The 15000-nt window shown below is 41.1% G+C and overlaps 1 protein-coding gene across 2 annotated transcripts in view; it reads left to right on the top strand.

Annotated features, from left to right (window-relative positions):
- Positions 1–3634, top strand: part of LOC138060208 (uncharacterized) — a 40174-nt gene extending 36540 nt beyond the window's left edge. For both annotated transcript variants that reach the window (XM_068905942.1, XM_068905943.1), the window contains exon 5: positions 1333–3634. In XM_068905942.1, coding sequence (XP_068762043.1) covers positions 1333–1545 — 213 coding nt within the window. In that variant the 3' untranslated portion in view covers positions 1546–3634. The remainder of the gene's footprint in view (positions 1–1332) is intronic.
- Positions 3635–15000: the final 11366 nt, after the last annotated feature.

The following is a 15000-nucleotide window of genomic DNA, read 5'->3' as shown; positions in this document are numbered from 1 at the left end:
TATTCCTATCATTTAGGACTTTGAACCTATCGGAGATAGAGCGTCGAAATTTCGTTTATTACATTAAACATTACTGTTTTTAGCGAGGACAGGAACAAACAACAACAAGAAAACTGAAACATAGATGAACGAGACTCCCATTCAAGTGCACCTTAACCTTTTCAGTTCCGAGAAACGATGCTTTTATTGTCTCCTCTCCTATTTTTTTTAAAGGCGTGTTTATATCATTTAAGACTTTGAAACTATTCGCGAGGGAAGAAACGGGTTGAACCTTGAAAAACTTGGCCATCTTAAGGATAGCTCAAGGATAACTCAATGTGCTACGTAGGTAAAAGCCAGCCTTCTTGAGAAGTTGTTATAGTCTCAAGTTCAAATATTACGCGCGTTATGAATTAGCTGGCCGTAATCTACTCAGTCCACGCTCCATTTGACCTTCACGGTGCTTTCCTGCTCGATTCAGTTGCTAAGAGATACCGGCTGTAAGTTGCTAGCTATAGGAACCCACTATCTGTCACAGCAGGGCGCTGTTGTTCAAATACTCTTTACCCGCGATTAAACGACAATCAAGCGGTCCAATTGTGACCGCTAAAATGCAATAAAACGTAATTTTATACTGAAAAAAAGACTTGAAAAGTCAAAGCCAAAACTGGTGAACGGCAGAAGCAACTTGAAATCTTCCTTGATCATTAAAAACAATATTGCAATAAAGGTATCTCAAATCCTCAAGCTGTATTAGCCTAATCGGAATTCCTTACTTGCTTACGTCCTTTTCTTTTGTTATTGTTCTAAACAATAACATGAAGTATAACCCCTCCCTCGCATACATAATTACTGTGCCTATTGTGCCAAACGAAGTCTGATTTTGGGAGCGGAAATTAGCTACGTTTCAGCTATCATATTACCAGTTTGATTCAAAGTATACTTCATGATCAGTAACGCATCAGTGTCCCTGCATGATTGGTTGCTTGAAACTATATAACAATTCTTCCATGAGCCCGAGTTGGATATGAAGTGATAAAATAACCAACGAGCGCGTAGCGCGAGTTGGTTATAATCACTTCATATCCAACAAGGGCGAATGGAATAATTGTTTAAGTAAATTCTCAAACCGGGTTTTGCCGCCGATTTTTATTTCCACAATTTTACAAAGCGTCCGGAAAGAGTATCTTGGTGCACTATTTTCCATATGACGTAAAACTTCGACTATTGGCTCATAGTCGGAGTTTTTTAGCCAATCAAAAAGCTAGAAATGCAATAGTCGGAGCTGAAAATTTACTAAAGTGAAATAGCCCCTTTCCCTTTAATATGCTCTCTTGTCTTTTCTCGCTTCAGTCAAATTCCACGGAGTTCGCAAGATTTGAACCTATCTATAACGGGTCCTATACTATGTTCAGATGCAACTCAAGGTCGACTGGAAACACTGGCATGTACTTAGGATGCAACGAAGGCAGCAACAATGCGGTACTTGTACCAGTGGATGAAGAATATAAAACTCCTGGCTACTATCCGGACCCCAGAACACTGTTTATCACCACCAAGATTTAAGTCTTAAAAATGACCACCACCAAAAAGACCACCAAGTCTTAAAATACTTCAATTTAAGAAATTTCCTTGCTTTACAAATGGTTTCATTAGTTTAAATCTCATCAGCAAGAACGGTACAAGCCTTTTGATAGGGTAATTCGGAGGCAATTGACGTTATTAGCAAGTAGTATTCATTTCAGGGTTCCCAACTTGATAATTTCAATCGATCCGTTAAGCAACTTTTTGGATAGTTTCTTCAGCTTTAATTTGTGATATTTACCGTAACAGTTATTTAAAGGAGTCGGTGAAAAAAGTGATTATTTCCACTTACTTTCTTGATAAACCATTTCCATTGTTAACCTCATCTTTTTTCCCAAATAGACTCCAAGTGTAGGCTCGATAACCAGCCGCTGTTTCGGGAAATGAGCCAGGGCTCACTCCCGAAATCTCGGCTGGACGCGTGAGGTGAGCCATTGTTAATCTCCGCCAATCAGAAACTCGCCTGCACAAATCCGTCTGGCATAAATTATATGTTTTGGCTGCGATGGTATTCTTTCACCCGGCCTGTTCGAGGTTTACAGTGCTTTTAAGGTAGGAAACATCCAAGATTGCGACAACGAAAAGTGTTCAAGAAGCTAGAGAATGGGAATTGTGTCGTTTTCTACCGCCTGAGTTCGCAAACTTCACTGATTTTCCAGTTGGCGCCAAGGTCAAAATACGGCTTTCAAATTCATTGCTATTGCAATTTTCTCCTCATTCTTCGCTAATGTAAGAACAAGTAAAATTGCTCAAGATCAATTGAAATTACTGTTGAGTTTAATGGTGGCAAAACGAGGGGGCCGATGAAGTCGACTGAGAGCTAAAGCAGCCGAAGATTTCGTTGATGATTCGCTGGTTGAATTCAAACTCACATTGATCATTTAACCACAAACTCAAGCTCGTATCATCTGGAAACTTCGCACAGAGGTTTTAAGCATTGTTATGTAATTTCTGTTTTCTTAAAATCAGTGTTTTGGGGATGTCTAATGCTATTTCCCCGAAACTATTAACTCGCATAAATTATATTTTGAATTTACGTCACAGACACAATCTATCGCTCACGCGTCCAGCCGTCTCTTCTCGGGGAGGATACCCGAACTCGAGTGAGCGGCGGAAATCGAGCCTACTCCAAGTGCTGCTTTTCAGTTTGCGATGTTAAAAGATACTTAACCATTTTTCTACGTATGAATGCAAATTAATCCCTAAAAGAAAAAGCCAGTTTCATCGTGGACTCATTGACTAAGGCTGGCTGAAAAAATGAATCCTAAAAAAGCTTGTTGTATAATTTTTTCTCCTTAAATCCAGTTGTAATTAGGAGTTGTTGTAAGTAGTTCGCTCATTGATAATTAGATTTTTCACCGTAGACGTTTGCAGGCTTTACTTGACAATTGCATGCGTACATCAAAATTTGATACACGAAGGAAGAAAGGGGCGTAGGAGTTGCGCGAGAGCCGCACTAGTGGAGTTTCTTGATTACTCTTCAAACTTCATAAGTGCTTAAAAATCTCAATGAAAGCACAGCTGACACGTGAGCAAATTGGTTTGTTATAAGTTAGATTTAGCAAGTTACGTTTTTAAGGAATTGTAGTATTTTTTTGGACTGAGTAAGAGTAGAAAACTTCCAAAAACAGTTGTTATTCCGAAAAGGTTCTATTAAACAAAACAAAAAAATTAGTGTTAAAATTTGAAATTGGTGTAATGCTCTAAAACCAGGAAAACCTCAGTGACTTCCGGGAAATAAGAACACGTTAAAAAAAATTAAAAAACAAAAGAAAACAACAGAAAAGATGCACGTTTTTTGTGGGGCGTTCCCATTTTTCAAGGTCATCAACGGAAGTCGAGAGTTGAAACAGGATAAAGGGCGGCTGTTGCAGTTTCCCCAGGTATGGATTGACGAAGTAAGTTCTTCCCTAAGGGCAAGTAACACATGTACATCTTTACAAAAAGTAGTCACCGAGGACCGGCTACAAGTGTTGTCCCTGGAAACATCCGTCGCAAGTATCGCTGTGTATTGTAAGCGTATGTAGACATTTCCCTGTTTAATAAAATAATCGTCATAAATAAGCAAAAATGTAGTATTCGTCGATTATTCAATTACTGTGTAAAGTCCGTACTAAGAGAAATAAGTCATATTGGCTGTTAACGAAACCAAAGATTGAAAAGTGACCCTGACAGATATGAAGGGGTATGATTTTTCTCCCGTGGATATCAAGAGAAACTTTATTGGAGAAACGAGTCCCTTTAACTTAATTGTGTGAAGATCAAAAATCCTATAAACCTTTTAAAAGTAATATTTCTCTGTAAGGAAAGGAACTTTATTCAAGTGTCTAGTCGTTCTAGCGCTTGAGCACTGATTGGGGACACTGTAAACTGAAATTAACGATGAAAGCAAATCAAGTCAAAGGCTGGTTTTTGAGGAGAGGGGAAACCCGAGTACCCGGAGAAAACCTCTCGGTGCAGAGTAGAGAACCAACAAACTCAACCCACATATGACGCCGAGTCAGGGAATCGAACCCGGGTCACAATGGTGGGAGGCGAGTGCTCTCACCACTGCGCCATCCCTGCGTTGAACAGCATTTGGCAGTAGAGAAATAAACTCCTTGGTTAATTTTAATCTCGGATTAGCCTTAATCGGCTTTTGAACAACCGGGGCCAGAACGCAGTCATCCCTCTTTAGCACACAAGGAAACTATGAATTTGAAATGTTGAAAAATGAAGGTAAAAAAAAGTGGAGAGGGTACATCCCATAAGGGCAACTACTCTCCTGATGAAGACGGTTTCATATATCATGAAATATTTACAATAGAGAGCCCAGAAAAAAACAAACAAAGTAGAGTTCCGTCTTGTTCGCAATGTTCCGTACAGTATCTACTCAAACATCTCTGAGCTGACAGCAGTAAACAAACAAGCTTGGCAAACCATAACCAACAATTTTAATCAAAAACTCAAACTGAAATTACATGCACAGAATCTCTTTCACAACATTTTCCGTTTTACTGATAATCTTTACACCCTCTCTCTCCAGTTTAGAACAACAGCAAAATTCTTGCTGGTTAAAAAGTCAAGCTAAAGCGTATTCAATTCGCGTACACGACTGCAATTTTACAGTCAAACAAAGCAGCTCACGACTGGACATCCATTTCACACAAAAAGCCTATAAATGTGATTATTATACATTGGTGTCACCAGCTCGATTTTGATTGGCTATATGATTATATGACTGGGTAATTCTTGCTTGCTCTGTTTCACGTACGTCATACCTACAAACAATAGATTTTATATATGTAGAATTGACGTCATACCTACAGACAATAGTTTTATGCAAGCAGAAGTGACGTCACCTAACACACTAACCAGCAGTTTGATCAGTTTTGCCATGGCGGAGCTCAGCTCAGGAATATGCATAATAAAACAATTATTGAATTCGGTTTTCGCATGTTAGCGATAACTATCAAGGCCTCAGTTTGTGTTATCCGCCTCAGCCTTCGGCTTCGGCAGATAACACAAAGTTTGGACTTGATAATTATCGCTAACATGCTCAACCTCATCCAATAATTGTTAATTGTTGAAATATTGCCAGAATCTCTGCCAACAGGGAATTGCAAACGTTTTCACAACTTCTTCGTTTTTTTTTTAGCGAGTTTTACAAACTATGTGAGGCAGCGAGGTACGCATTAAAAAGAAAAACATTTACCTGTCAGTTAAAGCTAACCGTTGTAAACATAAAGTGATTTGTCTTTCGCTCTATTCCTCTCAGCTTTTAACGGTGTTCTTCATTGAATTTTCTCTTCTTCTAGATCTCCTTCCTCGGCTTCTCTCGAGGCTTTCTTCGCTTAAATTTCTCAAATTTCGTGGCCTCTTCTCTCGTGCTCTTTTCTGCTCTTTAATCTTTATTCCCGTTGCTCGTCACTAATATGATTTCCCGCCAGAAAAACGCGGGTTGCCAAATGCAACGCTGCCACGTGATTTCCCGCCAAGAAAAATTGCCCGAACACTCCTACCCTTGTTTAATTTTAAGGGCCCACTGACATATTTTTTGGGGTGCGTTGCTAAGGATGTAATGGTTAAGTAATTTGAGAGAATTCGGCATTATTTTGGCCAGACGTCATCATACCACGCCCATGGTCACGTGACCAATAAAAGAAAACTCTAAATTTGTCTCTGTGTTTCGCAATTTGGGTATTTAATCGATGGTTTGATAATTTGTATTCGTTTTTGCATCCAGCCAAGCATGGTCTTTTTATTTTGAAAAATGTTCTTTTAAAGACATAAACGATACTGAAATACCCATAGCTTTTTCAAAAAAGATGATTTTAAAAAATCAATGCTTAGCTATATTCTGTATCTGGGGGTGAAACGTTCCATGTAAAAAAAAAAAATTAATTCAATTTAAAACCGCCGGAAATTTAGCTTTTTTCTCAAACCGGAAGTCAGTTCGTTTACGCATGCGCAGTTGATCTGAGAACGAGCGCAAGGAAGGGCGAGGAAAAACCTTCGATGGAAACAACAGTTTGTGCTGTGACTTTTGTTTGTGAGTGGGTTTTCTTGTCAGCTCATGATATGATGACGTCAGTTACCGGAGGTAACATTTCACTTCCTTAGTAACGCGCGAAAAATCCGTCTGTGGGCCCTTAAAGTCCCTTAAAGTAGTCCCTCATCATATACATCTCGTATCAAAAGGATCAACAATACGTAGTATTTAGGATTTGAAGCTAAAAATTGAGTGAGTTAAACAAAAGCTTAGGTATGCTAAACATTCACTTATAGCCTCACATTATGTATGATTCCTTCAACACCGCCTCTCATAGTTCAATAGTTCATACGGTAGAGCACAAGACTGTAGATCTCCGGGTTGCTGGTTCGAGTGAGTCCGGTTGGGTAGACTTTTTCATATTTATTTTTTCCAGTCATTGTAGGTATAAAAAACACAACAGTAGATCGTTAAAAAAGAGAGATTTAATGAGAGAACATGACTTATTTCAAGAGATTATGAAGGTAAGAGAAGTAATCTCTCATACTGGCCCTATTCCCATCGTAATCCCTGTTAAGTTATTTCAAGAGAAAATGAGGGGACAGAGAAGGAGGCTCCCGGTCCAGCCCTTGGGATATGTCATGTCCACGAAAGTTATTTTTAGACGAGCGGAAGTCTTCCGAGACGTCCGCATGCAGGCCAACCTCGGTCCGATGTTTGAAAGAAAATATATATTCATCAGCCTTCCACGTGCGCCATCATTTTCTCTTTTCACTACGAACCTGAGAGCGAGGCAAGACTGCATGCGGACGTCTCAGAAGACAAACTTCCGCTAGAACAAAGACTTCCGCTCGTCTAAAAATAACTTTCGTGGACATAACATATCCCGGCCAACGCCTTGAGCCTCCCTCTCTGTCCCCTCATTTTCTCTTGATCTCGCTCTATCACCATTCTCCCCTCGGTTTGTTTGCGTGACCAAAGCGGGCGGTTCGACTAACTCAGAGGGGATTGCGAGCAGTCAAATGCGATGCAGTTTTCGACTGGATTGCCATCTAAAGTGGCATCCCAGAAATTAAACTCAGATTTACAAAAAAAATACTATATCTGTAAATGTTCGCGCTATATTTTGCAAATGAAGACGCAACACTCCTAGCTCATGATCGTTTTAGACCAGTCAGAAACTGCTTTCTTTGTAGAAATGCGCCAACTTGACAAGCACACAGTTGGGTTCGGATCTAACTGTCAATCCTTAAGGCAGGTTTACATAATCTGTGGAACAGATAACGTCCGTATGAATGAGCTTTCGCAATAGCTTTTGGATGTCTTAATCCCGTGAGTAAGAAAAGTTGCGAGTGTCCTAAGAACGTAGGAAACGAATAGAAAGAACTTATGAAATGGCAGGAACATTGAACTGAAAGTACATGTTTTTGTGCCGTCTTGTTTTTGCATACTGATGTTACTATCTGCATACGCGCTTACTTTAAAGATATCATTGCTTGAGAAGCCCTATTCAGGATCGACAGAATGTCTAATGCATACGTCATTGCGCTTACAAAATACTCTAAAGGAGGCTGGTCCTGTTATGGTTACACTTGCTAAAAAATATGCGTTACGAGGAAGAAGTGAAAAAAAAAAGATTTATGAAGAGCCGTTCAGAACGTTAATTACGAAGAGAATCGCGTTTTCCTTGCCGATAGTGAAAAGAATCTCATTTATGAAGCAAACATAACCAATCCATCCACAGTTGACGTTATATCTAAGAACTTTCAGAACCCGAAGGATATCCTCTTTATTCGAGCCAAGTCCTTACATCTCCTTATTTGTGATAACCTTGGAATCGGCAGATTTTGTTTGTCAAGTGGCAAGGTTTCTCGCCCAGTGCTTATGGAAGTTCAAAGATCGTTGAGGCAAATTTGGAACTGCTTTGGATAACTGATATTGTAAACAAGACACTTGTTATTCAGCAAGACTAAGACCATCAAGTACAAATTTGAAGAGCCAACTTGAATCCAGGCTCTTTCTTGGGGATGTTAGACGTGGTAACTGTTTGCGATTCCTTACAGCAGGTTATTGTCCTTTCTAGAAAGAATGGAGACGTGGTTTAATTTGCTAATTAATCTGCAAAGTGAGATAATTCCAGCTCACGTATCATCCTTTGAAGGCTTTGGAAATCATGCTCAAACATACTTTACAAGATGAGAGCTACACTGGAGTGGGTAACAGTGGAGACAATTGCACAAACTCGTCCGCACTGCTTTCAAGAGCAGATTGCTGGTCATCGCCCTCATCCCATTTACATTGACCAAGATGGACCAGCCGCCTCAGCTAAGCTGTCAAGTATTAATGGCCTTTGGAGAGTCGGAAGCGCTTGTTTTATTAGTGAGGGTCAACGTGGCAAGCTTTCCTTATACACACCAACCAGAGAGTTTCAAAATTGGATAAAGATTCTTCGAAATGATCGAGAAGCTTATGGTTTAGCTGAAAAGAGACTTGCTGACAATTCAATTTCAAATCTGGAGTCAGAACAATGGCTTACAACGCGAAGATTGAAGCTTTAAATCAAAGAAAACCTACTTTGAAACGTGGCAAAAATGAAGTCGATGTTAGATTACCGGGAAACAAAACTACCGGCATGGGAAAGTATTGCACTCGATCTTCCAAAACCATAGAAAAATGCACAAATATCCTTGGAAGGAAAGGGAGGCATCGAAGAGCATTGTCCATTTGCCTTAAAAGTAAGTAGATCGAATGATGAGATCTAGTTTAAATCCATGACAACTTTATGTACCAAAGGCATTTTTGGAATCTATAACAGAGACCAGGTGGTTCCCTCCGCACGTAAATTCAAGTATCTGTCCTCGCACAACACATTAGATTGGGCAATGAAATCCGCCAAGGGACTTGGATTTAGGAACAAGCGAGAAACATTGAGAAATAAGGGACCTTTAGATTGGAGAACTAGGACGACTGCGAGTACGAGTTCTCCGTTCTGAGCACGCGCACATCGAAACTGAATGTTGGCCTCCAAACCTTATGAGCATGCTCAGTACAGAAAACTCGTACTCGTAGTTATCCTTTTCCTCTGATCTAAAGGCCTGTTGTACGAACACAGAGACGACTGTCAAATTCCGTTAAAGTACGCAAAGCGAAAAGACGGTCGGGCTTTTATTGAAGAGAGTTTGCGTGTGAAGAAAGAGGCAAAAGAAATGCGTGACTTTTGTTGTATGTATGGAAGAGTGTCAAAGTAAGCGGGGTACGACAAATCTACGAGCAGAGGCCTGGATCACTACTGCCAGTGTGGTGATTTTTGCCCATCAAATGACCCCAGACGGATTACAGTACTCAGTGAAGGCCGGGTGCCCAAGACCCTGATAGTGCCGGAAAATGGATACCAAGAGAAAACGTGGATTCCTCCCTTGTGTAAGCGTACACAAGACGACAGAAGGCTTCTCGATAGTCAAAGTAAACTTTGAGTAGCAATCAAAGTTTGAAGAAAGGATACAATTATATTCTCTATCGCTGCGCTCAGCCGAATAAAAAACATTTCCCATGTAAACACTAGAGACAATAGGAGGGAGCCGACCAGTCATCTCCACCAGCCATTTTATTCACTGTTAGTCGTACCTTAAACAACCCTATCCGCCTAAGCGCCCACAAAAGGGAAGTCCGTTAGCGATACACGGTATACATGGTAATTGTTACTATGACAATCGGGCGTTTGCAGACTAATTTAGCAGTGGTCCGGTTAAGCCGGATGCGAAAAACCGGTGAAAAAACTCCTGAGAAAAAAAGCCCGGAAACGTATTCTCCAAACCAATGCTAAACCACCTTAACCTGTGGAGTTTAAAGGTTGACAGTAACACTATTAGATTAAATATTATTTATAAGTATACCGATGTGCAAAAAAATTACCCCGAGCAAAGTTCTCAAGTGGCTGATTGTAATTGGCATCAAATGAAATCGGAGTGGTTTAAATAGGCAAAAAGGTGCGAATGCCTAGCATAGCATGCGATGATGCGAGTACCCATGGGAAATTCATTTCTATACTCTATCGCTGCGCTCAGCCGAATAGGAAACATTTTCCATGTAAACGCTAGAGACGATAGGAGGAAACCGACCAGCTATCTCAAAACACAAAGCAGGGGAACGAGGAACGGTTGTACAGGATAATAACTAAATACCTATCTTAAGACTGACTATTAACTGATGGTTAATGTCCTCACGACGATACAAATCTTTGGCCTTATCTGTCTTCCATCTACCGTGCTTCTTAACCATCCGATCGGGCAGATCATTATTGATGGCAGCGGAAGCTCCGCCGATTCTAAAGGAATGAAGGCCAAGTTTCGAAGTATCGAGTCCTATCTCTTTAAGCTTGAGTGATATAACTTCTCGAGCTCTCTTAGCTCGTATAGGAAATTTTAGTACCGGGTCGGAGAAAATGACCCTTAATCTTACTAGAAGTAGTGTTTTCCTTAGGTAGGTTTGCGTATCTAAAGAGCATGCTGTGCAGGCAAGTAGGCCTACCGGTCCCAGCGACCAATCTCGTACAACCTTCATAGTACTGATCGGTCTTACCCTTAGGTATGTACAAGGAAAAGTACTGATCCTTAATATCTACGTCGCACCACTTTATATTAGAGATCTCGTCGTAACAAAGAAAAGCCGAGAACGCAACTAAACAAAGACATACATCCCTTGTATCGGACAAACAAGCACCCGACAAGGCGAATTGAGATACCAACCTCTGAATGTGATTGGGCAAAATAGGCAACCTATTTCGATGTCAAATGGAAATAGAAACCCGCCTTTTGCAACCTTCGAGGACGAGTTTCAAGAACTTTGAATCACAAGGATTCGGCACTCCGCATGAATTATGGAAAGACTGAAGTTATGCGGGAAAACGAATAACCTGATTGTACTAAATTAAGAAGGTACAAAGCCACATGGGTCTTATCCGCCGGGAAATACTTGCATTCCGGAAAGAGCAAAGTCCAAGCTTTCCATTTCTTGAAACAAGAGAAATATCTTTTTGCAGTGGAAGAAGCTCTGCTACTGGCGAGGACTGGAGGGATCTGTCTTGCTAAGGATCGCCGCTCCGGGCTAGAAAGGCCTCTGAAATGATTTGTAAGGAAATAACCAATAAAATGTGCCCCAAAAGTAAATATAGACATGTTGTGAAAGAAGAATCAACTAACGAAAATGTGGAACAACCGTCGCCAACCGGCGGTAATACGGCTAATACGCCCATGGCGAAATCAATAACAACTTTGTGCACCCTCGCACATGGCGGAATTAATAACGATTTTTCATCCTCACCCATGGTAGAATTAACAACAACTTCATGCACCACCGCCCATGGCAGAATTAATAACAACTTTGAGCATCCCCGCCCATGGCGGAATTTATAACAACTTTGTGCACCCCCGCCCATAGCGGAATGACAACTGCGTAACAAGAAAAACTAGAACGCGGCCCCTTCGGGACAAAAATCCGCGATATATCTGCCAGTCGAAGCGGAAAAAACCTTCGTGTAAACCAAATAATCACCCCTGTCGGACTTCAAACCCCGTTAGGGAGTACCAGCGGTAGTATGCGAATTGATTGATTGATTGATCAGTTCATTTACCCCTCTTCAGCTACAGGTGAATTACAAGTACAAAAACTGTTCATCCGTTCACTCCTGGCAACTTCTTTAACACTGCTATTTACAACAGAGCCAGAGCGAAGAGAATACCCATGGAGGGTTTCGAGGGGAATGGGTATTATGTTTGAAAGAAAACCTTTATCTCGGATAATTCTGCATGAACTTTTGGCATGATTTTTCCCGCCTTTGACTGAGGGGCAGCAAGCCTGAACGGCTAAGGGCTACATCATATGGCAGCCCATTCTACCTCCTTTATAGAAACCAACTCCACAGATTTACAAATTTTTCTTCTTAATTTTAGCTTCTTTCCTTCACTATCGCTTACCTCACTCATACATTTCCTTTCAGTAGATCCAAATGTTTGTCTGAGTCTACGCGGGAAGCTTATGTCACAAAGTCTATTTTTAGTAATAGTTCTGCTTGCGTGAACACCGCTGTCAGCAGTAACCTTCCTTCTTTTATGATACTGGTATTTATTATATATCCGGTAATTCAATTCAATTCAATTTTATCCGTCCAACCCAAAGCCAGGGAAAAGCGCCCTGGGGACGAAGTTGAGTTATTAGCAACGTTAAGGTACAAGAGGATTAAGAGAACGAAGATACATATGCACATAGATAAAGAACAAAAAGAAAGGAATATGTAGCTGTATTTTAAGCTTGCGTCGCACAAAAATACATCTTACTAAAACAAACGTTAAAGATGTAAAAGCTTCTTCAAGTATCACTCAATAAAACCCCCCAAAATGTCAGTACTCAAAAGTAAAAAAAAAAAAGAAGAAAATTCCTGGCACCACGGATATAGGAATGTGCAGTCCGATGAAAATAGCCTGTCAACTGTCTACAAAAAGTCACTGTCAATTTTTTGAAAAAATGGCTTGAATGCACAGAATCTGATAATTACCTTTAAATTTAGCCGCAGAAATTCAATAAGTCATGTCCAACATCATGAATAAATATTCACTGCAGGTAACCGGATACAGGTTTCGGCTCAGTTGGTATTCCATATCTAGAAAAACAGTGGAAAGAACTGACATAATGCTACCGATGTAATAGAAAAAAGGGGGTAAGCAAAGAGAGAAACGAGGGCAAATTTGGGCAGCTCCAGTCTTGGCCTACTGCCCATGGGGTCCGGCTTGCTGTAACCATGCAATCAAGCGATTTATTTGCTGTTTACACAGTAATCAAGGCAATAATATTGATGAAAAAACCCGATTTTATCTAAAATCACAAAACCAATCATTGCTGTCGTTTTTCTTAGAGTATATATGGTCAGGCCAGGCGTCGTTCATGTTTGTTACAATATAGTTGACGTCTTCTATAATGTCTCCAATGGGCTACTGAGTCTGTCGCATGAGGTCGAGATAAAAGTGCTCGGAGGTAGACAGGAAATAAGAACTGCGTTTACTTATATAAACATATATTTCTTAACGCTAGATTACATATATCACAATTGATATAAACCTATTGAAAGAGTAGCAATGAAAGCGGGAGAAAATTCATGCTCAGCTTGAATATGGTTATTTATAATAAAGTTTCTATATAACGAGCGCTCTCATTGGTTAAACAGCCTGTTTTATGAGAGAACTGAACGGCTAAGGGAATCACAAATTGGCAAGTTTTGCGTCCGGATAATAAATTCTTTTGAGAATGAAAACACACGTTCGAAAGGGTCAAGAACATTGCTACGAGGCGTTAAGCCGCAAGACGAGAACCGAAGATCGAAACCTAAACGGTGAAAAAATAGTATGTAGTTTCGATGGAGCAAAAGTGCTTCAAGGATCGGTGAATTCGAGCACCTGCTTAACCGAAAAACGAGTGCCGAATCTCGGGAACAGAATGGGCCAGAAAACTGCCGAGAGCCACTTAGGAACTAATAAAACTCCGCCCGCTCTAGAAACCTCTAAGTGCAAATTGGTACGTGAAATCAAATACACCGGCGGAACGAGCCAATTGTTTTCACCTGCCCAGCTTGTGCTAAACGCATCCACACCTCCCGAACCTGGACACCAAAATTTAGAGTAAAATCTAGGACACTTGGCTGTGTTCAAAGATGCAAAGCGGTCGACTGAGAAGGGTCCGAAAATTGAACTAACGTAGTCGAAAATGTCGCGAGAAACACACCAGTCGTCATAATCTATAATCCTGCTCATGCATGGAATCGGCAAACTCATTCATCGATCTTGGAATCCAAGCAACTTCAATGGAAATGTTGTGAAGAACACAAAACTGAAAAATTTACAATGCGAGAGCGTGGAGTCGAAGAGACGTGCTACCCTTGTGGGCGATTATATGGGCGTTAACGTTATCCGTGTACACCTAGACGGTTTTGCCTTGAATAAAGGATCTAATTATAAAGGACTTGAGTCCGTAGAGGATGGCTAATAATTCTCTGCTATTACCATCTTGCTTTGTCTGAATGGAGGAAAAGGCCTGAAAAAACAGCTCGAATTCTTGAGAATCTACGCGTAAAGTATGACCTCCTCACATTTCTGTGATTAAACCTAATTCAAGGAGGTCGGAAACAGCTTCGGAAACAAAGCCAGGGTGGTTTTTGGCCGACCTGCCCGAAAAATTCGAGTAAATCATTGTTACACTTATCTACCATTAGACCCTCCGTTTCCTCTTCAATAGATTTCCTCTTCAATAGAGCTACTGGTCAAGCTCCTGGACAATTCCCTGGAAACATCCGCAAACTGCGCGGGAACATCATGGGCGGGCGACGGTATAGGGCGGAGAGGAACCCTTGGCTATGTTACCGGAGTTTCCGCCGGGATTGAATCTCGCGAGGCGAACTGGATATTCACGCCACCAATGCCTGGAATTTCCGCAGAAATGACAGGAACCCCTCGGTTGGTCATGCTGCCTGAACTGCGACGACTGGTTGGAAAGTCTGAAGGGATTTCGCTGTCCCGCGAAGCGACCCGCGTATGAAGAACACTGGAAACCTCTGCCCTGAGACCGGTCCACATTACGTTTGTATTTGTTACGGCCGTGCTCGCGAAGTGCCTCCTTCTCTGCCGCGCGAAATTTTCTTATCGTCTTTGGAGTTTAAGGCCACGGGGTTACTTTCGTAATGTTTTACCGTCAGTCAGCCGGCCTCGGAGGAGTCTGCGATGCGGATTCTGCGATTCCTTTCCTCCAAGAGACCAATGGCTTCTTGAATGAGAAGGTCATTGTCTTCAACGGGACTCGTGGAAAGCGCGTTCTGCAACTTGTCGAGGACACCCGAATTAAACTTACTTTTCATTTGTTGATAGGAGATAATTCTGTCGTCGTATCATAGGGGTCAGTGATATTCCGCATGGGCCATATTGTGT

The sequence above is a fragment of the Montipora capricornis genome, chromosome 8 (genome assembly GCF_036669925.1).
Source record: "Montipora capricornis isolate CH-2021 chromosome 8, ASM3666992v2, whole genome shotgun sequence".
Classification (NCBI taxonomy): Eukaryota; Metazoa; Cnidaria; class Anthozoa; order Scleractinia; family Acroporidae; genus Montipora; species Montipora capricornis.
This window is presented reverse-complemented; position numbering and strand designations above follow the sequence as displayed.